This window comes from Heptranchias perlo, chromosome 12 (genome assembly GCF_035084215.1).
Source record: "Heptranchias perlo isolate sHepPer1 chromosome 12, sHepPer1.hap1, whole genome shotgun sequence".
Classification (NCBI taxonomy): Eukaryota; Metazoa; Chordata; class Chondrichthyes; order Hexanchiformes; family Hexanchidae; genus Heptranchias; species Heptranchias perlo.
Window position 1 is genome coordinate 158,712 of NC_090336.1, and position 26,390 is coordinate 185,101.

Genomic DNA, 26,390 nt, shown 5'->3' on the forward strand with positions numbered 1-26,390 from the left:
CCCAGCGTATCCGTCCCCTGTGTACACAACACCGAACCCCAGTGTATCCATCCCCTGTGTACACAACACCGAACCACTGCGTATCCATCCCCTATGTACACAGCACCGAACCCCAGCGTATCCATCCCGTGTACACAGCACCGAACCCCAGCGTATCCATCCCCTGTGTGCACAACACCGAACCCCAGCGTATCCATCCCCTGTGTACACAGCACCGAACCACTGCGTAATCATCCCCTGTGTACACAACACCGAACCACTGCGTATCCATCCCCAGTGTACACAGCACCGAACCCCAGTGTATCCATCCCCTGAGTACACAGCACCGAACCACTGCGTATCCATCCCCTGTGTACACAGCACCGAACCCATGCGTATCCATCCCCTGTGTACACAGCACCGAACCACAGTGTACCCATCCCCTGTGTACACAACACCGAACCCCAGCGTATCCATCCCCTGTGTACAGCACCAAACCCCAGCGTATCCATCCCCTGTGTACACAGCACCGAACCCCAGCGTATCCATCCCCTGTGTACACAACACCGAACCCCTGCGTATCCATCCCCTGTGTACACAACACCGAACCCCAGCGTATCCATCCCGTGTACACAGCACCGAACCCCAGCGTATCCATCCCGTGTGCACAGCACCGAACCCCAGTGTATCCATCCCCTGTGTACACAACACCGAACCCCTGCGTATCCATCCCCTGTGTACACAGCACCGAACCCCAGTGTATCCATCCCCTGTGTACACAGCACTGAACCACTGCGTATCCATCCCGTGTACACAGCACCGAACCCCAGCGTATCCATCCCCTGTGTACACAGCACCGAACCCCAGTGTATCCATCCCCTGTGTACAGCACCGAACCCCAGCGTATCCATCCCCTGTGTACACAGCACCGAACCCCTGCGTATCCATCCCCTGTGTACACAGCACCGAACCCCTGCGTATCCATCCCCTGTGTACACAGCACCGAACCCCAGTGTATCCATCCCCTGTGTACACAGCACTGAACCACTGCGTATCCATCCCGTGTACACAGCACCGAACCCCAGCGTATCCATCCCCTGTGTACACAGCACCGAACCCCAGTGTATCCATCCCCTGTGTACACAGCACCGAACCCCAGTGTATCCATCCCCTGTGTACACAGCACTGAACCACTGCGTATCCATCCCGTGTACACAGCACCGAACCCCAGCGTATCCATCCCCTGTGTACACAGCACCGAACCCCTGCGTATCCATCCCCTGTGTACACAGCACCGAACCCCAGTGTATCCATCCCCTGTGTACACATCACTGAACCACTGCGTATCCATCCCCTGTGTACACAGCACCGAACCCCAGCGTATCCATCCCCTGTGTACACAGCACCGAACCCCAGCGTATCCATCCCCTGTGTACACAGCACCGAACCCCAGCGTATCCATCCCCTGTGTACACAGCACCGAACCCCAGCGTATCCATCCCCTGTGTACACAGCACCGAACCCCAGCGTATCCATCCCCTGTGTCCACAACACCGAACCCCAGCGTATCAATCCCCTGTGTCCACAACACCGAACCCCAGTGTATCCATCCCCTGTGTACACAGCACCGAACCCCAGCGTATCCATCCCCTGTGTACACAGCACCGAACCCCTGCGTATCCATCCCCTGTGTACACAGCACCGAACCCCTGCGTATCCATCCCCTGTGTACACAGCACCGAACCCCAGTGTATCCATCCCCTGTGTACACAGCACTGAACCACTGCGTATCCATCCCCTGTGTACACAGCACCGAACCCCAGCGTATCCATCCCCTGTGTACACAGCACCGAACCCCAGTGTATCCATCCCCTGTGTACACAACACCGAACCCCAGTGTATCCATCCCCTGTGTACACAGCACCGAACCCCAGTGTATCCATCCCCTGTGTACAGCACCGAACCCCAGCGTATCCATCCCCAGTGTACACAGCACCGAACCCCAGCGTATCCATCCCCTGTGTACACAGCACCGAACCCCAGCGTATCCATCCCCTGTGTACACAACACCGAACCCCAGCGTACCCATCCCCAGTGTACACAGCACCGAACCCCAGTGTATCCATCCCCTGTGTACACAGCACCGAACCCCAGTGTATCCATCCCCTGTGTACAGCACCGAACCCCAGCGTATCCATCCCCTGTGTACACAGCACCGAACCCCAGCGTATCCATCCCCTGTGTACACAGCACCGAACCCCAGTGTATCCATCCCCTGTGTACACAACACCGAACCCCAGTGTATCCATCCCCTGTGTACACAGCACCGAACCCCAGTGTATCCATCCCCTGTGTACAGCACCGAACCCCAGCGTATCCATCCCCTGTGTACACAGCACCGAACCCCTGCGTATCCATCCCCTGTGTACACAGCACCGAACCCCTGCGTATCCATCCCCTGTGTACACAGCACCGAACCTCAGTGTATCCATCCCCTGTGTACACAGCACTGAACCACTGCGTATCCATCCCGTGTACACAGCACCGAACCCCAGCGTATCCATCCCCTGTGTACACAGCACCGAACCCCAGTGTATCCATCCCCTGTGTACACAGCACCGAACCCCAGTGTATCCATCCCCTGTGTACACAGCACTGAACCACTGCGTATCCATCCCGTGTACACAGCACCGAACCCCAGCGTATCCATCCCCTGTGTACACAGCACCGAACCCCTGCGTATCCATCCCCTGTGTACACAGCACCGAACCCCAGTGTATCCATCCCCTGTGTACACATCACTGAACCACTGCGTATCCATCCCGTGTACACAGCACCGAACCCCAGCGTATCCATCCCCTGTGTACACAGCACCGAACCCCAGCGTATCCATCCCCTGTGTACACAGCACCGAACCCCAGCGTATCCATCCCCTGTGTACACAGCACCGAACCCCAGCGTATCCATCCCCTGTGTACACAGCACCGAACCCCAGCGTATCCATCCCCTGTGTCCACAACACCGAACCCCAGCGTATCAATCCCCTGTGTCCACAACACCGAACCCCAGTGTATCCATCCCCTGTGTACACAGCACCGAACCCCAGCGTATCCATCCCCTGTGTACACAGCACCGAACCCCTGCGTATCCATCCCCTGTGTACACAGCACCGAACCCCAGTGTATCCATCCCCTGTGTACACAGCACTGAACCACTGCGTATCCATCCCGTGTACACAGCACCGAACCCCAGCGTATCCATCCCCTGTGTACACAGCACCGAACCCCAGTGTATCCATCCCCTGTGTACACAACACCGAACCCCAGTGTATCCATCCCCTGTGTACACAGCACCGAACCCCAGTGTATCCATCCCCTGTGTACAGCACCGAACCCCAGCGTATCCATCCCCAGTGTACACAGCACCGAACCCCAGCGTATCCATCCCCTGTGTACACAGCACCGAACCCCAGTGTATCCATCCCCTGTGTACACAACACCGAACCCCAGCGTACCCATCCCCAGTGTACACAGCACCGAACCCCAGTGTATCCATCCCCTGTGTACACAGCACCGAACCCCAGTGTATCCATCCCCTGTGTACAGCACCGAACCCCAGCGTATCCATCCCCTGTGTACACAGCACCGAACCCCAGCGTATCCATCCCCTGTGTACACAGCACCGAACCCCAGTGTATCCATCCCCTGTGTACACAACACCGAACCCCAGTGTATCCATCCCCTGTGTACACAGCACCGAACCACTGCGTATCCATCCCCTGTGTACACGGCACCGAACCACTGCGTATCCATCCCCTGTGTACACAGCACCGAACCACTGCGTATCCATCCCCTGTGTACACGGCACCGAACCCCTGCGTATCCATCCCCTGTGTACACGGCACCGAACCACTGCGTATCCATCCCCTGTGTACACGGCACCGAACCACTGCGTATCCATCCCCTGTGTACACAGCACCGAACCACTGCGTATCCATCCCCAGTGTACACAGCACCGAACCCCAGCGTATCCATCCCCTGTGTACACAGCACCGAACCCCAGCGTATCCATCCCCTGTGTACACAGCACCGAACCACTGCGTATCCATCCCGTGTACACAGCACCGAACCCCAGCGTATCCATCCCCTGTGTACACAGCACCGAACCACTGCGTATCCATCCCCTGTGTACACAGCACTGAACCCCAGTGTATCCATCCCCTGATAACTCAGTTGAGCAGCAAGCAAAGTCCATTCTCAAATAAGCAGTGATACAGCGTGACCCTGTCTGTGAGAACACGAGCCAGTTCGGGGAGGGAGAGAGGGGAGTCTGGGACAAGGGATATTGCACGGTGGGAAGAGGTCAGGTTCAAATCGGCGAACCTCAATTATGGACCGATAAAAAGAAACAACTTGCATTTCTATAGCGCCTTCCACAACCTCAGGACATCCCAAGGTGCTTTACAGCCAGTGAAGCACTTTAGAATTGCAGTCACTGTTGTAATGTCGGGGAGTTGTTTGTTGGGGGGGGGGGAGTGGAGTGTGGAGTGTTGGGGGAAGCCGTGATTTAAACCCCCTGGCATCAGTGGCACGGTGCGTTGGGCGGGCCCGGTTGGTGTGTGGGCCTATCTTCCCCCCGCACCCCACCTCGCCCATCCCTGAGCGGATGCCCCAGAGCATCGGCAAGCTGCCTATAGGTGGGTGGGTGGGTTAGACTGGTGGTCGGGAGCACACAATGTAAGAAGGGGCCTGTTCAGTAATGGGGTCTTTGTCACTGATGATCAGTGATGTCTATATTTACAGTGTAGTGTGTTTGGACTAGTGCTGCCTGGGGTGAGGGAGGGAGGGTGGAGGAGGGGAGTGAGTGCTTTGCAGTGTGAGGAGTGTCTCCGTTTCTCTGCTGCCTGGGGTGAGGGAGGGAGGGAGGGAGGGTGGAGGAGGGGAGTGAGTGGTTTGCAGTGTGAGGAGTGTCTCCGTTTCTCTGCTGCCTGGGGTGAGGGAGGGAGGGAGGGAGGGTGGAGGAGGGGAGTGAGTGGTTTGCAGTGTGAGGAGTGTCTCCGTTTCTCTGCTGCCTGGGGTGAGGGAGGGAGGGAGGGAGGGTGGAGGAGGGGAGTGAGTGGTTTGCAGTGTGAGGAGTGTCTCCGTTTCTCTGCTGCCTGGGGTGAGGGAGGGAGGGAGGGAGGGTGGAGGAGGGGAGTGAGTGGTTTGCAGTGTGAGGAGTGTCTCCGTTTCTCTGCTGCCTGGGGTGAGGGAGGGAGGGAGGGAGGGTGGAGGAGGGGAGTGAGTGGTTTGCAGTGTGAGGAGTGTCTCCGTTTCTCTGCTGCCTGGGGTGAGGGAGGGAGGGAGGGAGGGGGAGGTGGAGGAGGGGAGTGAGTGGTTTGCAGTGTGAGGAGTGTCTCCGTTTCTCTGCTGCCTGGGGTGAGGGAGGGAGGGAGGGGAGGGTGGAGGAGGGGAGTGAGTGGTTTGCAGTGCGAGGAGTGTCTCCGTTTCTCTGCTGCCTGGGGTGAGGGAGGGAGGGTGGAGGAGGGGAGTGAGTGGTTTGCAGTGTGAGGAGTGTCTCCGTTTCTCTGCTGCCTGGGGTTTGAGTCCCTGCCGTGTTTCTGGTGTTTCCACATTGACCTGCTGCCTCCACCACTCTGAAAACCTTGCCTCTCCTTCAGGGAATACGTAATACCGGGCCCCACTCAGAATCACCAGGCACTTCACTGTCCCCACGGTCTATCTTTCTCACCGCACTTGCTGCAAAGCCAGAGTGCTGTCCTGTTCATTCCTCCATCACCCAGCTCTGCCCCCTCCCCCATGTGTTCCTTCATCCCTTACCTCCTGTATCTGGCTCTACCTTGCTATTCTCTCTCCCTCCCCTCCCCACTATATCTCTCCCTGTCTCTCCTGCCATCCTGTCTGTTTGTCTTCCCGTTCTCCTTTCTCTCTCTCTTTATCTATCTCTATCTCCATCTCCATATCTCTTTCTGTTTCCCGCTTTCTCTCCGCTGGTCTCTCTCTCCACCCTCCCCACCCCCAGATTTCTCCCCTCCCAGCTCCCGGTCTGTCTCCCCCCGCTCCCACTCCCCGGGGTCTGTCTGTGTGTGTCTCTCTCTCTCTCTCTCTCTCCCCCGCCCCCCACCCTTCCCCCCTGCCCAATCTCCCTCTCCTCTTCCCCTCCCCCACCCCGAGTCTGTCCGTCTCTCTCTCTCTCCCCAACCCCCGTCTCTCCCTCTCTTTCTCCCTTCCGCCCCTCCATCTCTCCCTTCCGCCCCTCCATCTCTCCCTTCCGCCCCTCCATCTCTCCCTTCCGCCCCTCCATCTCTCCCTTCCGCCCCTCCATCTCTCCCTTCCGCCCCTCCATCTCTCCCTTCCGCCCCTCCATCTCTCCCTTCCGCCCCTCCATCTCTCCCTTCCGCCCCTCCCTCTCTCCGTTCCCCCCCGCCCTCTCGGCCCCTGCTCCCCCGCCCTCTCGGCCCCTGCTCCCCCGCCCTCTCGGCCCCGCCCTAAGGTGCGGTGCCCAGAACTGCTCACAGTACTCCAGGTGTGGTCTAACCAGGGCTTTGTATAGCTGCAGCATAACTTTTACCCACTTGTAGTCTAGTCCTCTAGATATAAAGGCCAGCATTCCATTAGCCTTTTTGATTATTTTCTGTACCTGTCCATTTTATATTTTAATGATCTATGTACAGGGACCCCTGAGTCTCTTTGGACCTCCACTGTTTCAAGCTTTTTACCATTTAGAAAGTACTCTGATCTGTCCTTTTTAGCTCCAAAGTGGATGACCTCACACTTGCCTACATTGAAATCCATTTGCCACAGTTTTGTCCATTCATTCAATCTATTAATATCTCTCTGTAATTTTACGCTTCCATCTACACTGCTTACAATGCTGCCTATCTTTGTGTCATTGGAAAACTTGGATTTGTTAAGGGAAGGTCGTGTCTGACTAACTTGATTGAATTTTTTGAGGAGGTAACAAGGAGGGTCGATGAGGGTAGTGCATTTGATGTAGTCTATATGGGTTTTAGCAAGGCTTTTGACAAGGTCCCACATGGCAGACTGGTCAAAAAAAGAACAAGCCCATGGTATCCAAGGGAAAGTGGCAAATTGGATCCAAAATTGGCTCAGTGGCAGGAATCAAAGGGTAATGGTCGACGGGTGTTTTTGTGACTGGAAGGCTGTTTCCAGTGGGGTTCCGCAGGGGTCAGTACTATGTCCCTTGCTTTTTGTGATATATATATTAATGATTTGGACTTGAATGTAGGGGGCATGATTAAGAAGTTTGCAGATGATACAAAAATTGGCCGTGTGGTTGATAGTGAGGAGGAAAGCTGTAGATTGCAGGAAGATATCAATGGACTGGTCAGGTGGGCAGAAAAGTGGGAAATGGAATTCAATCCACAGAAGTGTGAGGGGAGGCATTTGGGGAGAGCAAACAAGGCAAGGGAATACACAATAAATGGGAGGATACTGAGAGGTGTAGAGGAAGTGAGGGACCTTGGAGTGCATGTCCACAGATCCCTGAAGGTAGCAGGACAGGTAGATAAGGTGGTTAAAAAGGCATACGAGATACTTTCCTTTATTAGCTGAGGCATAGAATATAAGAGCAGGGAGGTTATGCTGGAACTGTATAAAACATTAGTTCGGCCACAGCTTGAGTACTGCGTTCAGTTCTGGTCACCACATTACAGGAAAGATGTGACTGCACGAGAGAGGGTACAGAGGAGATTTACGAGGATGTTGCCAGGGCTGGAGAATTTTAACTATGAGGAAAGATTGGATAGGCTGGGGTTGTTTCTTTGGAACAGAGGAGGCTGAGGAGAGATTTAATTGAGGTATATAAAATTATGAGGGGCCTAGCTTCCCTTAGCAGAGAGATCAGTGACCAGGGGGCATAGATTTAAAGTGATTGGTAGAAGGATTAGAGGGGATCTGAGGAGAGATTTTTTCACCCAGAGGGTGGTGGGGGTCTGGAGCTCACTGCCTGAGAGGGTGGGAGAGGCAGAAACCCTCAACTCATTTAAAAAGTACCTGGATGTGCACCTGAAGAGCCGAAACCTACAGGGCTACGGACCAAGTGCAGGAAAATGGGACTAGGCTTGGTGGCTCATTTTTGGTCGGCACGGACACGATGGGCCGAATGGCTGCCTTCTGTGCCGTAAATTTTCTATGTGGGTCTCTAGCCAGTCACCTAAGTCGTTAATAAATACAGTGAATAGCTGAAGCCCCAACACAGATCCCTGTCTGACAAGTCTCATCCTGCCAATTTGAGTACCTGCCCATTATCCCTACTCTCTGTCTCCTGCCGCTCAGCCAATTTCTGAACCAGGTCAATAATTTGACCTCAATTCCATGAACTTCACCTTTAACTAACAGTCTCTTATGAGGGAGTTTATCGAATGCCTTCTGGAAATCCATATAAACAACATCCATAGACTTTCCCCTGTCCACTACTTTAGTCACCTCTTCAAAAAAATTCAATCAGGTTCGTCAGGCATGACGTACACTTTACAAATCCATGCTGGCTCTCTCTGATCAGCTGAAAATGTTCAAGGTGTTCAGTCACTCTATCCTTAATTATAGACTCTAGTCATTTCCCGATAACAAATGTTAGGCTAACTGGTCTATAATTCCCTGGTTTTCTTTCTCTCTCTCGCTCTCTCTCTCTCTCCCCCTCTCTCTCTCTCCCCCTCTCTCTGTCTCTCTTTCTCTCCCCCTCTCTCTGTCTCTCTCTCTCTCTCTCTCTCTCCTCCCCCTCTCTCTGTGTGTCTCTCTCTCTCTTTCTCTCCCCCTCTCTCTTTCTCTCCCCCCTCTCTCTTTCTCTCCCCCCTCTCTCTGTGTCTCTCTCTCTTTCTCTCCCTTTCCCCCCCTCTCTCTCTCTCTCTCCCTTTTCCCATTCCCCCGTCTCTCTCTTCCCCCCCCTTTCCCCGTCTGTCTCTTCCCCCCCTTTCCCCGTCTGTCTCTCTCTCTCTTTCTCTCCCCCCTTTTCCCCGCCTCCCTCTCTCTCTCCCCCCTTTCCACCCTTTCCCCCGTCTCTTCCTCTCTCTCCCTCTCTCTCTCTCCCCTGCCTCTCCCTCTCTCTTCCTTTCCCCATCTCTCTGTCCCTCTCTTCCTTTCCTCTCTCTCTCTCTTCTTCCTCTCTCTCTTCCTTTCCTCTCTCTCTTCCTTTCCTCTCTCTCTTCCTTTCCTCTCTCGTCTCTCTCTCTCTCTCTCTCTCTTTCTCCCTCTCTCTCCCTCTCTCTCTCTCTCTTTTCCTTTCCCCGTCTCTCTCTCTCTTTTCCTTTCCCCCGTCTCTCTCTCTCTCTCTCTTCCTTTCCCCGTCTCTCTCTCTCTCTCTTCCTTTCCCCCGTCTCTCTCTCTCTCTCTCTCTCTCTTCCTTTCCCCGTCTCTCTCTCTCTCTCTCTTCCTTTCCCCCGTCTCTCTCTCTCTCTCTCTCTCTCTTCCTTTCCCCCGTCTCTCTCTCTCTCTCTCTCTTCCTTTCCCCCGTCTCTCTCTCTCTCTCTCTCTTCCTTTCCCCCGTCTCTCTCTCTCTCTCTCTCTCTCTCTCTTCCTTTCCCCCGTCTCTCTCTCTCTCTCTTCCTTTCCCCCGTCTCTCTCTCTCTCTCTCTTCTTTCCCCCGTCTCTCTCTCTCTCTCTCTCTCTCCTTTCCCCGTCTCTCTCTCTCTCTCTTCCTTTCCCCCGTCTCTCTCTCTCTCTCTCTTCCTTTCCCCGTCTCTCTCTCTTCCTTTCCCCCGTCTCTCTCTCTCTCTCTCTTCCTTTACCCCGTCTCTCTCTCTCTCTCTCTCTTCCTTTCCCCCGTCTCTCTCTCTCTCTCTCTCTCTCTTCCTTTCCCCGTCTCTCTCTCTCTCTCTCTCTCTTCTCTCCCCCCCCCCCCCCCACTTTCCCCCGGCTCTCTCTCTCTCTCTCTCCCTTTCCCCGGCTCTCGCGCGCTCTGTCTCCCTTTCCCCCGGCTCTCTCTCTCTCTCTCTCTCTCTCTCTCTCCCTTTCCCCGGCTCTCTCTCTCTCTCTCTCTCTCCCTTTCCCCCGGCTCTCTCTCTCTCTCTCTCTCCCTTTCCCCCGGCTCTCTCTCTCTCTCTCTCTCTCTCCCTTCCCCGCTCTCTCTCTCTCTCTCTCTCTCGTCCCTTTCCCCCGGCTCTCTCTCTCTCTCTCCTTTCCCCGGCTCGCTCTCTCTCTCCCTTTCCCCCGGCTCTCTCTCTCTCTCTCTCTCTCTCCCTCCTTTCCCCGGCTCGCTCGCTCTCTCTCTCTCTCTCTCTCCCTTTCCCCCGGCTCGCTCGCTCGCTCTCTCTCTCTCTCTCTCTCCCTTTCCCCCGGCTCTCTCTCTCTCTCTCTCTCTCTCTCTCTCTCCCTTTCCCCGGCTCTCTCTCTCTCTCTCCCTTTCCCCAGCTTTCACGCTCTGTCTCTCTCTCCCTTTCCCCCGGCTCTCTCTCTCTGTCTCTCTCTCCCTTTCCCCCGGCTCTCTCTCTCTCTCTCTCTCTCTTTCCCCCGGCTCTCACGCTCTGTCTCTCTCTCCCTTTCCCCCGGCTCTCTCTCTCTCTCTCTCTCTCTCTCCCTTTCCCCCGGCTCTCTCTCTCTCTCTCTCTCTCTCCCTTTCCCCGGCTCTCTCTCTCTCTCTCTCTCTCTCCCTTTCCCCCGGCTCTCTCTCTCTCTCTCTCTCTCCCTTTCCCCCGGCTCTCTCTCTCTCTCTCTCTCTCTCTCCTGTCCCCCGGCTCTCGCGCTCTGTCTCTCTCTCTCTCCCTTTCCCCGGCTCTCTCTCTCTCTCTCTCTCTCTCTCTCTCTCCCCCTTTCCCCCAGCTCTCTCTCTCTCTCTCTCTCCCTGTCCCCCGGCTCTCGCGCTCTCTCTCTCTCTCTCTCTCTCCCTTTCCCCCGGCTCGCTCTCTCTCTCTCTCTCTCTCCTTTCCCCCGGCTCTCTCTCTCTCTCTCTCCCTTTCCCCCGGCTCTCTCTCTCTCTCTCTCCCTTTCCCCGGCTCTCGCGCGCTCTCTCTCTCTCCCTTTCCCCCGGCTCTCGCGCTCTCTCTCTCTCTCTCTCTCTTCCTTTCCCCCGGCTCTCGCGCGCTCTCTCTCTCTCTCCCTTTCCCCCGGCTCGCTCTCGCGCTCTGTCCCTCTCCCCCGGCTCTCTCTCTCTCTCTCTCTCTCCCTCTCCCCCGGCTCTCGCGCTCTCTCTCTCCCTTTCCCCCGGCTCTCTCTCTCTCTCTCCCTCTCCCTCTCCCCCGGCTCTCGCGCTCTCTCTCTCCCTTTCCCCCGGCTTTCACGCTCTGTCTCTCTCTCCCTTTCCCCCGGCTCTCTCTCTCTCTCTCTCTCCCTTTCCCCCAGCTCTCACGCTCTGTCTCTCTCTCCCTTTCCCCCGGCTCGCTCTCTCTCTCTCTCTCTCTCTCTCTCTCTCCCTTTCCCCCGGCTCTCTCTCTCTCTCTCTCTCTCTCCCTTTCCCCCGGCTCTCTCTCTCTCTCTCTCTCTCCCTGTCCCCCGGCTCTCGCGCTCTGTCTCTCTCTCTCTCCCTTTCCCCCGGCTCTCTCTCTCTCTCTCTCTCCCTTTCCCCCGGCTCTCTCTCTCTCTCTCTCTCTCTCCCTTTCCCCCGGCTCTCTCTCTCTCTCTCTCTCTCTCTCCCTTTCCCCCGGCTCTCTCTCTCTCTCTCTCTCTCTCTCTCTCTCTCCTGTCCCCCGGCTCTCGCGCTCTCTCTCTCTCTGTCCCCCGGCTCTCTGCGCTCTCTCTCTCTCTCTCTCCCTTTCCCCCGGCTCTCTCTCTCTCTCTCTCTCTCTCCCTTTCCCCGGCTCTCTCTCTCTCTCTCTCTCTCTCCCTTTCCCCCGGCTCTCTCTCTCTCTCTCTCTCTCTCTGTCCCCCGGCTCTCGCGCTCTCTCTCTCTCTGTCCCCCGGCTCTCGCGCTCTCTCTCTCTCTCTCCCTTTCCCCCGGCTCGCTCTCTCTCTCTCTCTCTCTCTCTCTCTCTCCTTTCCCCCGGCTCTCTCTCTCTCTCTCTCTCTCTCCCTTTCCCCCGGCTCTCTCTCTCGTCTCTCTCTCCCTTTCCCCGGCTCTCTCTCTCTCTCTCTCTCTCTCCTCTCCCCCGGCTCTCTCTCTCTCTCTCTCTCTCTCTCTCTCCCTTTCCCCCGGCTCTCTCTCTCTCTCTCTCTCTCTCTCTCTCTCCCTGTCCCCCGGCTCTCGCGCTCTCTCTCTCTCTGTCCCCGGCTCTCGCGCTCTCTCTCTCTCTCTCTCCCTTTCCCCCGGCTCTCTCTCTCTCTCTCTCTCCTTTCCCCCGGCTCTCTCTCTCTCTCTCTCTCCCTTTCCCCCGGCTCTCTCTCTCTCTCTCTCTCTCTCTGTCCCCCGGCTCTCGCGCTCTCTCTCTCTCTCTCTCTCCCTCTCTCCCTTTCCCCCGGCTCTCTCTCTCTCTCTCCCTCTCCCCCGGCTCTCGCGCTCTCTCTCTCCCTTTCCCCCGGCTCTCGTGCGCTCGCGCTCTCTCTCCCTTTCCCCGTCTCGCGCTCTCTCTCCCTTTCCCCGTCTCGCGCTCTCTCTCCCTTTCCCCGTCTCGCGCTCTCTCTCCCTTTCCCCGTCTCGCGCTCTCTCTCTCTCTCTCTTCCCCGTCTCGCGCTCTCTCTCCTTTCCCCGTCTCGCGCTCTCTCTCCCTTTCCCCGTCTCGCGCTCTCTCTCCCTTTCCCCGTCTCGCGCTCTTCTCCCTTTCCCCGTCTCGCGCTCTCTCTCCTTTCCCCGTCTCGCGCTCTCTCTCCCTTTCCCCGTCTCGCGCTCTCTCTCCCTTTCCCCGTCTCGCCTCTCTCTCCCTTTCCCCGTCTCGCCCTCTCTCTCCTTTCCCCGTCTCGCCCTCTCTCTCCTTTCCCCGTCTCGCCTCTCTCTCCCTTTCCCCGTCTCGCGCTCTCTCTCCCTTTCCCCGTCTCGCGCTCTCTCTCTCCCTTTCCCCGTCTCGCGCTCTCTCTCCCTTTCCCCGTCTCGCGCTCTCTCTCCCTTTCCCCGTCTCGCGCTCTCTCTCCTTTCCCCGTCTCGCCCCCTCTCTCCCTTTCCCCGTCTCGCCCCTCTCTCCCTTTCCCCGTCTCGCCCCCTCTCTCCCTTTCCCCGTCTCGCCCCTCTCTCCCTTTCCCCGTCTCGCCCTCTCTCTCCCTTTCCCCGTCTCGCCCTCTCTCTCCCTTTCCCCGTCTCGCCCTCTCTCTCCCTTTCCCCGTCTCGCGCTCTCTCTCCCTTTCCCCGTCTCGCGCTCTCTCTCCCTTTCCCCGTCTCGCGCTCTCTCTCCCTTTCCCCGTCTCGCGCTCTCTCCCTTTCCCCGTCGGCGCTCTCTCTCCTTTCCCCGTCTCGCGCTCTCTCTCCCTTTCCCCGTCTCGCGCTCTCTCTCTCTCCCTTTCCCCGTCTCGCCTCTCTCTCCCTTTCCCGTCTCGCCCTCTCTCTCCCTTTCCCCGTCTCGCCCTCTCTCTCCCTTTCCCCGTCTCGCCCTCTCTCTCCCTTTCCCCGTCTCGCCCTCTCTCTCCCTTTCCCGTCTCGCCCTCTCTCTCCCTTTCCCCGTCTCGCCCTCTCTCTCCCTTTCCCCGTCTCGCCGCCTCTCTCTCCTTTCCCCGTCTCGCCCTCTCTCTCCTTTCCCCGTCTCGCCCTCTCTCTCCCTTTCCCCGTCTCGCCCTCTCTCTCCCTTTCCCCGGTCTCGCCCCCTCTCTCCCTTTCCCCGTCTCGCCCCCTCTCTCCATCTCTCCCTTTCCCCGTCTCGCCCCCTCTCTCCCTTTCCCCGTCTCGCCCTCTCTCTCCCTTTCCCCGTCTCGCCCTCTCTCTCCCTTTCCCCGTCTCGCCCTCTCTCTCCCTTTCCCCGTCTCGCCCCCTCTCTCCCTTTCCCCGTCTCGCCCCCTCTCTCCCTTTCCCCGTCTCGCCCCCTCTCTCCCTTTCCCCGTCTCGCCCCCTCTCTCCGTCACCCACCCCGTCTCGCCCCCTCTCTCCGTCACCCACCCGTCTCGCCCCCTCTCTCCGTCACCCACCCGTCTCGCCCCCTCTCTCCGTCACCCACCCGTCTCGCCCCCTCTCTCCGTCACCCACCCGTCTCGCCCCCTCTCTCCGTCACCCACCCGTCTCGCTATAGAAATACAAACCTTTCTTTCTGCTAAATGTCAATTGCTACATTATTTTTTTGAAAAAGTACTCCATTACTGAATGAAGAGGCATATTTAACCCGTTCAGAATGAATGCCCACCTCATTGAGGCACCTTCCCCACCCTGCCAACTGGAGTTGTGACGGTCGCTTCCCTCCTCTCCCCAGTGCCCTGTGACAGGCAGGGGCCGGGGTAGTGAGGGGTGAGATCCTGGGTATTCGATAGTCACAGAACCTGGCCAACCTTCTCCGCGCAGCGCCACAGCACTGAACGCTGGCACGTGAAGGAGTGCCACGCGGAGCACTCACAACCAAACGCCCCTCTGCATCGAGGTCACGTTAGTCCCAACATTTAAAATGAATCATCTGGATATTGAAGGGCATAGAAAGGTTGCAGCACGGAAGGAGGCCATTCGGCCCATCGAGTCCGTGCCGGTTCTATGCAAGAGCAATCCAGCTAGTCCCACTCCCCCACCCTATCCCCGTAGCCCTGCAAATTTTTTCCTTTCAAGTACTTATCCAGTTCCCTTTTGAAGGCCATGATTGAATCTGCCTCCACCACCCCCTCGGGCAGTGCATTCCAGATCACAACCACTCGCTGTGTAAAAAAGTTTTTCCTCATGTCACCTTTGGTTCTTTTGCCAATCACCTTAAATCTCTGTCCTCTGGTTCTTGACCCTTCCACCAATGGGAACAGTTTCTCTCTATCTACTCTGTCTAGACCCTTCATGATTTTGAACACCTCGATCAAATCTCCTCGCAACTGTCTCTGTTCCAAGGAGAACAACCCCAGCTTCTCCAGTCTACCCATGTAACTAAAGTCCCTCATCCCTGGAATCATTCTAGTAAATCTCTTCTGCACCCTCTCCAAGGCCTGCACATCTTTCCTAAAGTGTGGTGCCCAGAACTGGACACAATACTCCAGTTGTGGCTGAACCAGTGTTTTATAAAGGTTCATCATGACTTCCTTGCTTTTGTACTCTATGCCTCTATATTTATAAAGCCCAGGATCCTGTATGCTTTTTTAACCACTTTCTCAACCTGTCCTGTCACTTTCAATGATTTGTGCACATATACCCCCAGATCTCTCTGTTCCTGTACCCCTTTTAGAATTGTACCCTCTAGTTTATATTGCCTCTCCTCGTTCTTCCTACTGAAATGTATCACTTCACATTTTTCTGCGTTAAATTTCATCTGCCATGGGTCCGCCCATTCCACCAGCCTGTCTATATCCTCTTGAACCCTATCACTATCCTCCTCACTATTCACTTCCAAGTTTCGTGACATCTGCAAATTTTGAAATTGTGTCCTCTACACCCAAGCCCAAGTCATTAATATATATCAAGAAAAGCAGTGGTCCCAGCACTGACCCCTGGGGAAAACCACTGTACACCTCCCTCCAGTCCGAAAAACAACCGTTCACCACTACTCTCTGTTTCCTGTCCCTTAGCCAATTCTGTATCCATGTTGCTACTGCCCCCTTTATTCCATAGGCCGCCATCTTGATGATAAGCCCACTGTGCGACACTTTATCAAACACCTTTTGAAAGTCCATATACACCACATCAACTGCATTGCCCTCATCTACCCTCTCTGTTACCTCATCAAAAAACTCTATCAGGTTAGTTAAACACGATTTGCCTTTAACAAATCCATGCTGGCTTTCCCTAATCAATCCACACTCGTCCAAGTGACTGTTAATTCTGTCCTGGATTATCATTTCTAAAAGTTTCCTCACCACCGAGGTTAAACTGACTGGCCTGTAGTTGCTGGGTTTATCCTTACACCTTTTTTTGAACAAGCGTGTAACATTTGCAATTCTCCAGTCCTCTGGCACCATCCCTGTATCTAGGGATATTTGGAAGATTATGGCCAGTACCTCCGCAATTTCCACCCTTACTTCCCTCAGCAACTTAGGATGCATCCCATCCAGACCAGGTGACTTATCTACTTTAAGTACAGCCAGTCTTTCTAGTACCTCCTCTTTATCAATTTTTAGCCCATTCAGTATCTCTTCCTTTACCAAGACTCTGGCAGCATCTTCTTCCTTGGTAAAGACAGATGCAAAGTACTCACTTAGTACCTCGGCCATCCCCTCTGCTTCCATGAGTAGATCTCCCTTATGGTCCCTAATCAGTCCCACCCCTCCTCTCACTACCCATTTACTGTTTACATACCTGTAGAAGACTTTTGGATTCCCTTTTATGTTGGCCGCCAGTCTATTCTCATACTCTCTCTTTGCCCCTCTTATTTCCTTTTTCACTTCTAAACTTTCTATATCCTGTCTGGTTCTCACTTGTGTTATCAATCTGACATTTGTCATATGCCCCCTTTTTCTGCCTCATCTTACTCTCTATCTCTTTTGTCATCCAGGGAGCTCTGGCTTTAGTTGCCCTACCTTTCTCCCTTGTGAGAATGTACCCAGACTGTACCCGAACCATCTCCTCTTTAAAGGCCGCCCACTGTTCAATTACAGTTTTGCCTGCCAATCTTTGATTCCAATTTACCCGGGCCAGATCCATTCTCAACCCACTGAAATTGGCCCTCCTCCAATTGAGTATTTTTACTTTAGAGTGGTCCGTGTCAGGCACAGGAAAAGAGCAGGGACATGGAATCAGAGCTGACAGCTCCGGGATGGCACAGGTACGATGGGCTGAGTGGCCTCCTGTGCTGGAGTTTTGCTGATTCTCTGGTAGTGAACTAAAGTGGCAGATTGAGGATGTTGAACCTTTGAGCATGACCCTCAATGGAAGGGTCCTGATTGTCTGAATCCAGTAAATGGAGCAGTCTGAAGGGATTCTGTCTCCTGCTGTAACAGGTTTGTGTTTGCATGCTAATAACACAGCTGTTTTTAAATGTGCAGCCTGTGCGTACATGTGTAGCCTCAGTATGTAATGGTATATTTATGCAGCCTCAGTCGATGACTGCACCTGTGTCTAAAGTCTATGACTTGGTGTATATACAGCCTGAGTATTTGGCTCTGTGTATGTACAGTCTCAGTGTGTGACTGTCTACATACAACCTCAAATAGTGTGTGTGCATAGAAACTGAGTGTGTGACCATCTACAGCCTCGTTGTGACTGTGTACTGACTGTGCACAGCTGTGTATATGACTGTACAGCCCAAGCATGACTGTCAATGTAACTTGAGTATGTCTATGTATACAGCTTTAGTTTGTCTGTGTGTACATGCATCCTATGTGCATTTAAATGTGCAGCATCGGTATGTAATTGTCTGTAAAAATAATGTATATACGCAGCCTGCATATGTGACACTGTGCATGCACCTCGGTATGTGTGCTTATGTGTACAATGTATATACGCAGCCTGCATTTGTGACACTGCATACAGCCTCAGTACGTGCCCGTGTGTGTACAATGTATATACGCAGCCTGCATATGTGACACTGCATACAGCCTCAGTACGTGCCCGTGTGTGTATAATGTATATACACAGCCTGCATATGTGACACTGCATACAGCCTCAGTATGTGCGTGTGTATTGTTTTGGGGACTTTGCTCTGGTTACCTTGGTCACTCGTGTAAGTGGATCTTGCACCCCTATGATCCGGAGTGCACCTTTTGATGTCCAATAATTTGTTAATTAATGGCATGACCAGGGATTGTAGCAGTACACTTACTCCACATACTGACTGCCAAAATATCTCCGGTGCGTTCTCCGGTCATTATGGAACCCTGTCTGAAACGCTCGCTGTCGTGATGAGGCACAACTTCACACCAAGAGTTGGTTTATTTTACATAAACTACGTGAACGCAATTCAATTGAGTTTACACCGAGAGCAATCAAGCTGCCTACGCTCCTTGGCCGGTGCCTCCTCTCCTCAAGCTGAATTACTGAGCCTGTTAAAACCTCTGCTGGGAGGGATGTAGCTCACCCACAGTGTTTGTGTGAGAGAGAGTCTGAGCCCCTCTGTCTGGGAGATGGGCATTCATCAAAGTCACGACCGGATGGAATGGGTATCCTTTGATGTGAGCCCGAGGCGCTCAACCATCTGCCCCAGCCAAGCCCCCCGATGTTGGAATCGAACGGAAGGACACCTGACCCCTCGGGTGTTCGGGGCAGTGGCATAAAGTGCTGGAGATTGTGGTCTCTAGAGTAAACCACCTTGGTTTTCAGTTACTCGGAACTACAACTGAGAAAAACGAAGATGAATCTAATTATGTGTACTGTGTGTGTGTGTGCAGTCTGTGTGTGTATAGCTCGGGTGTGTCTGTGTGTTTATCCAGTCTGTGCGTGTTTATACAGTCTGTGTGTGTTTATACAGTTATACAGTCTGTGTCTGTGTGTGTATTCAGTCACGGTGTGCGACCGTGTGTGTATTCAGTCAGGGTGTGCGACCGTGTGTGTATTCAGTCAGGGTGTGCGACCGTGTGTGTATTCAGTCACGGTGTGCGACCGTGTGTTTATTCAGTCACGGTGTGCGACCGTGTGTGTATTCAGTCAGGGTGTGCGACCGTGTGTGTATTCAGTCACGGTGTGCGACCGTGTGTGTATTCAGTCAGGGTGTGCGACCGTGTGTGTATTCAGTCACGGTGTGCGACCGTGTGTTTATTCAGTCACGGTGTGCGACCGTGTGTGTATTCAGTCACGGTGTGCGACCGTGTGTTTATTCAGTCACGGTGTGCGACCGTGTGTGTATTCAGTCACGGTGTGCGACCGTGTGTGTATTCAGTCACGGTGTGCGACCGTGTGTTTATTCAGTCACGGTGTGCGACCGTTTGTGTATTCAGTCACGGTGTGCGACCGTGTGTGTATTCAGTCACGGCGTGCGACCGTGTGTGTATTCAGTCACGGCGTGCGACCGTGTGTGTATTCAGTCACGGCGTGCGACCGTGTGTTTATTCAGTCACGGCGTGCGACCGTGTGTGTATTCAGTCACGGCGTGCGACCGTGTGTGTATTCAGTCACGGCATGCGACCGTGTGTGTATTCAGTCACGGCGTGCGACCGTGTGTGTATTCAGTCACGGTGTGCGACCGTGTGTGTACTGTGAAAACTGTATAAATGGACACCTGCAAAAAATGGACACTTATTGAGAGACGCCAATAAACTTTAAAGAGGCTCTGAATCCACAGATACTCACAAATGAGGAACTATGGATAGCCTGCAATGCACCAAGCCCTTTTACAACTTAAGACATGGGACACAGCCTGAGTCAGGATCACCCGCACTGCTCCTTGCACCTTGCTTCCTTTCTGCCCCCAAATTCTTGAGGTCAGTGTAAAGCGGTCAGCCCGAGACGACAGCGGGTTTTGTGGAATGGGGAGCTTTATACCCAGCATCCATAGGAGCGGAGACACCACTCTATCTCTGCCGCTATGGATGCTGGGTAAAGAACTCCCATATCCACTGAATTTTTAGTGATGACCAGTTTGAAAATAAGGACAGCTGATACCAGTAGCCAAGGTGTCCATAATGTACAGGTTTTACTGTGTATACGGTCTTGGTGTGTGTGTGTGTGTGTGTGTGTGACTGGGTATACGGTCTCTGTGTGTGACTGGGTATACAGTCGGTGTATGACTGTGTATATACAGTTGGTTAGTGACTGCATTTACAGTCTCGGCATGCGACCCTGTGTGTATGCACAGTCTTGGCGTGTGTGTGTACGGTCTCGGCGTACGACTGTGTGTGTACATAGTCTCGGCATACAACTGTGTGTACACACGGTCTCGGCGTGCGACTGTGTTTGTGTGTGCACGGTCTCGGCGTGCGACTGTGTTTGTGCGCACGCGGTCTCGGCGTGCGACTGTGTTTGTGCGCACGCGGTCTCGGCGTGCGACTGTGTTTGTGCGCACGCGGTCTCGGCGTGCGACTGTGTTTGTGCGCACGCGGTCTCGGCGTGCGACTGTGTTTGTGCGCACGCGGTCTCGGCGTGCGACTGTGTTTGTGCGCACGCGGTCTCGGCGTGCGACTGTGTTTGTGCGCACGCGGTCTCGGCGTGCGACTGTGTTTGTGCGCACGCGGTGTCGGCGTGCGACTGTGTTTGTGCGCACGCGGTCTCGGCGTGCGACTGTGTTTGTGCGCACGCGGTCTCGGCGTGCGACTGTGTTCTTGCTTTTCTCCTGAGTTAAACTCTCTCTTTTGTCTCTTGCTCGTCCGGTTTCAGTTCCACAAACTAACGAAGTGGTGACCCACAAGTACAAGACTCCAATGGTGAGTAAACTCCTCCTTCCTTGGTGTTACTAATCCGTTCGGCCCTCCCCTACTTTCTGTCCAACTAAACTTTTTTTTTAATGCTGAGGTCACTTCAGAGGTGCCGGAGCACCGACTCGAGAGCGATTTGTCCATTTTACAGGTGATACCCGACCCCCTCCTGGGCACGCGACACCCAGGGTGGGAGGGTCAGACGTGCCCCTGCTGCTGGGCGAGCAATGCCAGTAGATCATGGGGGCCACGCCCACTGCTGGGCAAGTGACGAAGGGTCCATGTGTGTCGAACCCCTCTATTTCAAATATTGGGTTCTGGGTCACACCTCTTCCAGCTCACTTCCTGAGAGCAAGTCAGATCTGCAAACACTTTGGAGCAGTTTTACTTGGCACAGTGCAGCTTGGCTCATGTTAAAGGCAGCGTCACGCTTAAAGGCTGTTACCACAGCATTGATCTCCCTCATCGAGCAGGCACTATTGTTCAGTTGTTTGAACGTTATTTGGACAGAAGAATTAGGTGTAATAATTCGAGTCCCCAACCGGAGTTCAGAATCTATTTTATATTCTCAGTTTTAAGCAGTGTACTCGTTCTGATCAGGAAAATGGAACAAGCCCCAGAACCAAGAAACCACTCTGGGTATGAACCCCAGGGGCCTCCTGCCTTGGGAGAGAGAGAGGATACGTCACCCAGTCAGCACCGCACAACTGTGGTACACCTTGTACTGCGGGGTGTGGTATATGGGGTTCATCGTACACCATGAGGTGTGGTATATGGGGTTCATCGTACACCGCAGGGTGTGGTATATGGGGTTCATCATACACCGCAGGGTGTGGTATATGGGGTTCATCGTACACCGCAGGGTGTGGTATATGGGGTTCATCATACACCGCAGGGTGTGGTATATGGGGTTCATCATACACCACGGGGTGTGGTATATGGGGTTCATCGTACACCGCGGGGTGTGGTATATGGGGTTCATCGTACACCATGAGGTGTGGTATATGGGGTTCATCGTTCACCCTGGGGTGTGGTATATGGGGTTCATCGTACACCGCAGGGTGTGGTATATGGGGTTCATCGTACACCGCGGGGTGTGGTATATGGGGTTCATCGTACACCGCAGGGTGTGGTATATGGGGTTCATCGTACACCACGGGGTGTGGTATATGGGGTTCATCATACACCGCGGGGTGTGGTATATGGGGTTCATCATACACCGCGGGGTGTGGTATATGGGGTTCATCATACACCGCGGGGTGTGGTATATGGGGTTCATCGTACACCGTGAGGTGTGGTATATGGGGTTCATCGTACACCATGAGGTGTGGTATATGGGGTTCATCGTACACCGCGGGGTGTGGTATATGGGGTTCATCGTACACCATGAGGTGTGGTATATGGGGTTCATCGTACACCGTGAGGTGTGGTATATGGGGTTCATCGTACACCATGAGGTGTGGTATATGGGGTTCATCATACACCGCGGGGTGTGGTATATGGGGTTCATCGTACACCATGAGGTGTGGTATATGGGGTTCATCGTTCACCCTGGGGTGTGGTATATGGGGTTCATCGTTCACCCTGGGGTGTGGTATATGGGGTTCATCGTTCACCCTGGGGTGTGGTATATGGGGTTCATCGTTCACCCTGGGGTGTGGTATATGGGGTTCATCGTTCACCCTGGGGTGTGGTATATGGGGTTCATCGTTCACCCTGGGGTGTGGTATATGGGGTTCATCATACACCCTGGGGTGTGGTATATGCGGTTCATCGTACACCATGAGGTGTGGTATATGGGGTTCATCGTTCACCCTGGGGTGTGGTATATGGGGTTCATCGTACACCATGAGGTGTGGTATATGGGGTTCATCGTTCACCATGAGGTGTGGTATATGGGGTTCATCGTACACCATGAGGTGTGGTATATGGGGTTCATCGTTCACCCTGGGGTGTGGTATATGGGGTTCATCGTACACCATGAGGTGTGGTATATGGGGTTCATCGTACACCGCGGGGTGTGGTATATGGGGTTCATCGTACACCACGGGGTGTGGTATATGCGGTTCATCGTACACCATGAGGTGTGGTATATGGGGTTCATCGTTCACCATGAGGTGTGGTATATGGGGTTCATCGTACACCATGAGGTGTGGTATATGGGGTTCATCGTTCACCATGAGGTGTGGTATATGGGGTTCATCGTACACCCTGGGGTGTGGTATATGGGGTTCATCGTACACCATGAGGTGTGGTATATGGGGTTCATCGTACACCATGAGGTGTGGTATATGCGGTTCATCGTACACCATGAGGTGTGGTATATGGGGTTCATCGTTCACCCTGGGGTGTGGTATATGGGGTTCATCGTTCACCCTGGGGTGTGGTATATGGGGTTCATCGTTCACCCTGGGGTGTGGTATATGGGGTTCATCGTACACCATGAGGTGTGGTATATGGGGTTCATCGTACACCGCGGGGTGTGGTATATGGGGTTCATCGTACACCACGGGGTGTGGTATATGCGGTTCATCGTACACCATGAGGTGTGGTATATGGGGTTCATCGTTCACCATGAGGTGTGGTATATGGGGTTCATCGTACACCATGAGGTGTGGTATATGGGGTTCATCGTTCACCATGAGGTGTGGTATATGGGGTTCATCGTACACCCTGGGGTGTGGTATATGGGGTTCATCGTACACCATGAGGTGTGGTATATGGGTTCATCGTACACCATGAGGTGTGGTATATGCGGTTCATCGTACACCATGAGGTGTGGTATATGGGGTTCATCGTTCACCATGAGGTGTGGTATATGGGGTTCATCGTTCACCCTGGGGTGTGGTATATGGGGTTCATCGTTCACCCTGGGGTGTGGTATATGGTGTTCGCCCCGGCTATGGTATATGGGGCGTGCCCCCCCCGTGTCCCGGTGCGGCGGACGGGCGTGCCCCCCCCGTGTCCCGGTGCGGCGGACGGGCGTGCCCCCCCCGTGCCCCGGTGCGGCGGACGGGCGTGCCCCCCCCCCCGTGCCCCGGTGCGGCGGACGGGCGTGCCCCCCCCCGTGTCCCGGTGCGGCGGACGGGCGTGCCCCCCCCGTGCCCCGGTGCGGCGGACGGGCGTGCCCCCCCCCCCCGTGCCCCGGTGCGGCGGACGGGCGTGCCCCCCCCGTGCCCCGGTGCGGCGGACGGGCGTGCCCCCCCCGTGTCCCGGTGCGGCGGACGGGCGTGCCCCCCCCGTGCCCCGGTGCGGCGGACGGGCGTGCCCCCCCCCCCGTGCCCCGGTGCGGCGGACGGGCGTGCCCCCCCCCGTGCCCCGGTGCGGTGGACGGGCGTGCCCCCCCCGTGCCCCGGTGCGGTGGACGGGCGTGCCCCCCCGTGCCCCGGTGCGGTGGACGGGCGTGCCCCCCCGTGCCCCGGTGCGGTGGACGGGCGTGCCCCCCGTGTCCCGGTGCGGCCTATTGTGAGTTCAGGGTTGCAGACTCAGTCGGCATGTCACTGGGCCCTGGTTTGAAATGTGTTTCTCCCCTATCTGATGAATGAATTTGTGGATTTACACTGGACGTGACGCAGAGACACTGCACTCTTCAAACCCCAATGTTCAATATTAGGGGGTATGCAGAAATAGAAATGGAAATTTCGAAATAGGTCGGATTCTGAACAAGAGGTCAAGAACCTGCGGCCAATTTCCAGAATGTTCCTTTTGTGTCTGAGGGGCTGATGTGAGTGTGAGTGGGGCTGATTTGTGGAGGTTTTAATGCCGTCTCCCTTCTTGCCTTGCCCCAGGCCCATGAGATCTGTTACTCCGTGCTGTGTCTCTTCTCCTACATGGCCGCAGTTCGAGGGAAGGAGATGGAGAGCAAGAACAAGGTGACCCCGGCACGGTAAGGATATCAGCTCGCCACCGGGCACGGTGCCCGCCACTCACCACCCATTCCGCAACACTGCAGCTCAAATCCAGCTGGGTTCATCGCAAGCAACTGCCGCTCCCAAACCACTTCATCGATTCCAGGCTTGCCTGTAACTCCAACCCGATTGACTGACCCGTTCAGGAGGTCCTTCTGTGTTCTTCATTTGACTGCCCGCACTGAGCGTAATTATATGCCAGCTTCAAATATAATGTCCAACATTGGCCGCACACTGGATCCGCTGCAAATTCACCCGTCGAGGGACAGTCCCGCACTGGATCCACTGCAAATTCACTCATCGAGGGACAGTCCCGCACTGGATCCACTGCAAATTCACCCATCGAGGGACAGTCCCGCATTGGATCCACTGCAAATTCACCCGTCGAGGACTATTCCTGCACTGGATCCACTGCAAATTCACCCGTCGAGGGACAGTCCCGCACTGGATCCACTGCAAATTCACCCATCGAGGGACAGTCCCGCATTGGATCCACTGCAAATTCACCCGTCGAGGACTATTCCTGCACTGGATCCACTGCAAATTCACCCGTCGAGGGACAGTCCCGCACTGGATCCACTGCAAATTCACCTGTCGGGACAGTCCCGCACTGGATCCACTGCAAATTCACCCGTCGGGGGACAGTCCCGCACTGGATCCACTGCAAATTCACCCGTCGGGGGACAGTCCCGCACTGGATCCACTGCAAATTCACCCGTCGGGGGACAGTCCCGCACTGGATCCACTGCAAATTCACCCGTCGGGGGACAGTCCCGTACTGGATCCACTGCAAATTCACCCGTCGGGGGACAGTCCCGCACTGGATCCACTGCAAATTCACCCGTCGGGGGACAGTCCCGCGCTGGATCCACTGCAAATTTCACCCGTCGGGGGACAGTCCCGCACTGGATCCACTGCAAATTCACCCGTCGGGGGACAGTCCCGCGCTGGATCCACTGCAAATTTCACCCGTCGGGGGACAGTCCCGCACTGGATCCACTGCAAATTTCACCCGTCGGGGGACAGTCCCGCACTGGATCCACTGCAAATTCACCCGTCAGGGGACTGTTCCAGCACTGGATCCACTGCAAATTCACCCGTCGAGGACTATTCCTGCACTGGATCCACTGCAAATTCACCCGTCGAGGGACAGTCTCGCACTGGATCCACTGCAAATTCACCCGTCGAGGGACAGTCTCGCACTGGATCCACTGCAAATTCACCCGTCGAGGGACAGTCCTGCACTGGATCCACTGCAAATTCACCCGTCGAGGACTATTCCTGCACTGGATCACTGCAAATTCACCCGTCGAGGGACAGTCCCCCACTGGATCCACTGCAAATTCACCCGTCGAGGGACAGTCCTGCACTGGATCCACTGCAAATTCACCCGTCGAGGACTATTCCTGCACTGGATCCGCTGCAAATTCACCCGTCGAGGGACCGTCTCGCACTGGATCCACTGCAAATTCACCCGTCGAGGGACAGTCCTGCACTGGATCCACTGCAAATTCACCCGTCGAGGACTATTCCTGCACTGGATCCACTGTCAATTTGCCCATTCAAGACCACTCATTTTTTGCAGGTTCACCCATTCCGGACTTCTACACTGGATTCGCTAAAATTTAGGATTTCTGCACTGAATGTACTGCAAATGCGCCCACTCAGGACTGCCCCCACTGAAGACACTGCCCCTTCACCCATTCAGGATCCATAAGCACAGCGATTGCTGCAGATTGACCCACTGTGGATTGCTCCTCCACTGGACTCAGTGAATTAACTGCTTAGCCACTTCTTCTACACCGAATTCACTGTAAATTTGCCCATTCAGGACCCGGTCCCGCACTGGATTCACCCACTGAGGAGCGATCTTCCACTGGATTCACCCACTGGGGAGCGACCTTCCACTGGATTCACCCACTGGGGAGCAATCTTCCACTGGATTCAATGCAGACACCCCCCGGCAATTGCAACCCTCCTTTGACACAAACACTGCCCCTCGTTGTTTTGCTGTGTCCAATGTAAAGAGTTGAGGTGTATAGACTGTGTGAGTGTTTTCCTTGATTCCACATTCTCCCCATCACTCAGGGAGCTGCGCCTGAGCCTCCTGAGTCTGCACGAGTTTCAGTCTGCGATGACCTGCTGGTGCCTCAAGGACAGAGTGAGCTCGTGACGGGAGGCCAGCGTTTGCCCTTCGCTCAAACCTGGCCTGTACCAGCGCAGAGCCGAGGGCTGATCGGACGTGAGATGTGGAGAGAGAGAGGCCCTGTTCAGAGGCACACGATATGTGCGGCTC

At 55.1% G+C, this 26,390-nt stretch overlaps 1 protein-coding gene across 1 annotated transcript in view; it reads left to right on the forward strand.

Annotated features, from left to right (window-relative positions):
- Positions 1-24,327, forward strand: part of LOC137328106 (MAP kinase-activating death domain protein-like) — a gene marked incomplete at its 5' end in the record, with an annotated part of 176,831 nt that extends 152,504 nt beyond the window's left edge. Inside the window, 2 exons of the mRNA XM_067994288.1 lie at positions 20,149-20,195; positions 23,975-24,327. Of these exons, the coding sequence (XP_067850389.1) occupies positions 20,149-20,195; positions 23,975-24,076 (149 nt within the window). The remainder of the gene's footprint in view (positions 1-20,148; positions 20,196-23,974) is intronic.
- Between the last annotated feature and the right edge of the window lie 2,063 nt (positions 24,328-26,390).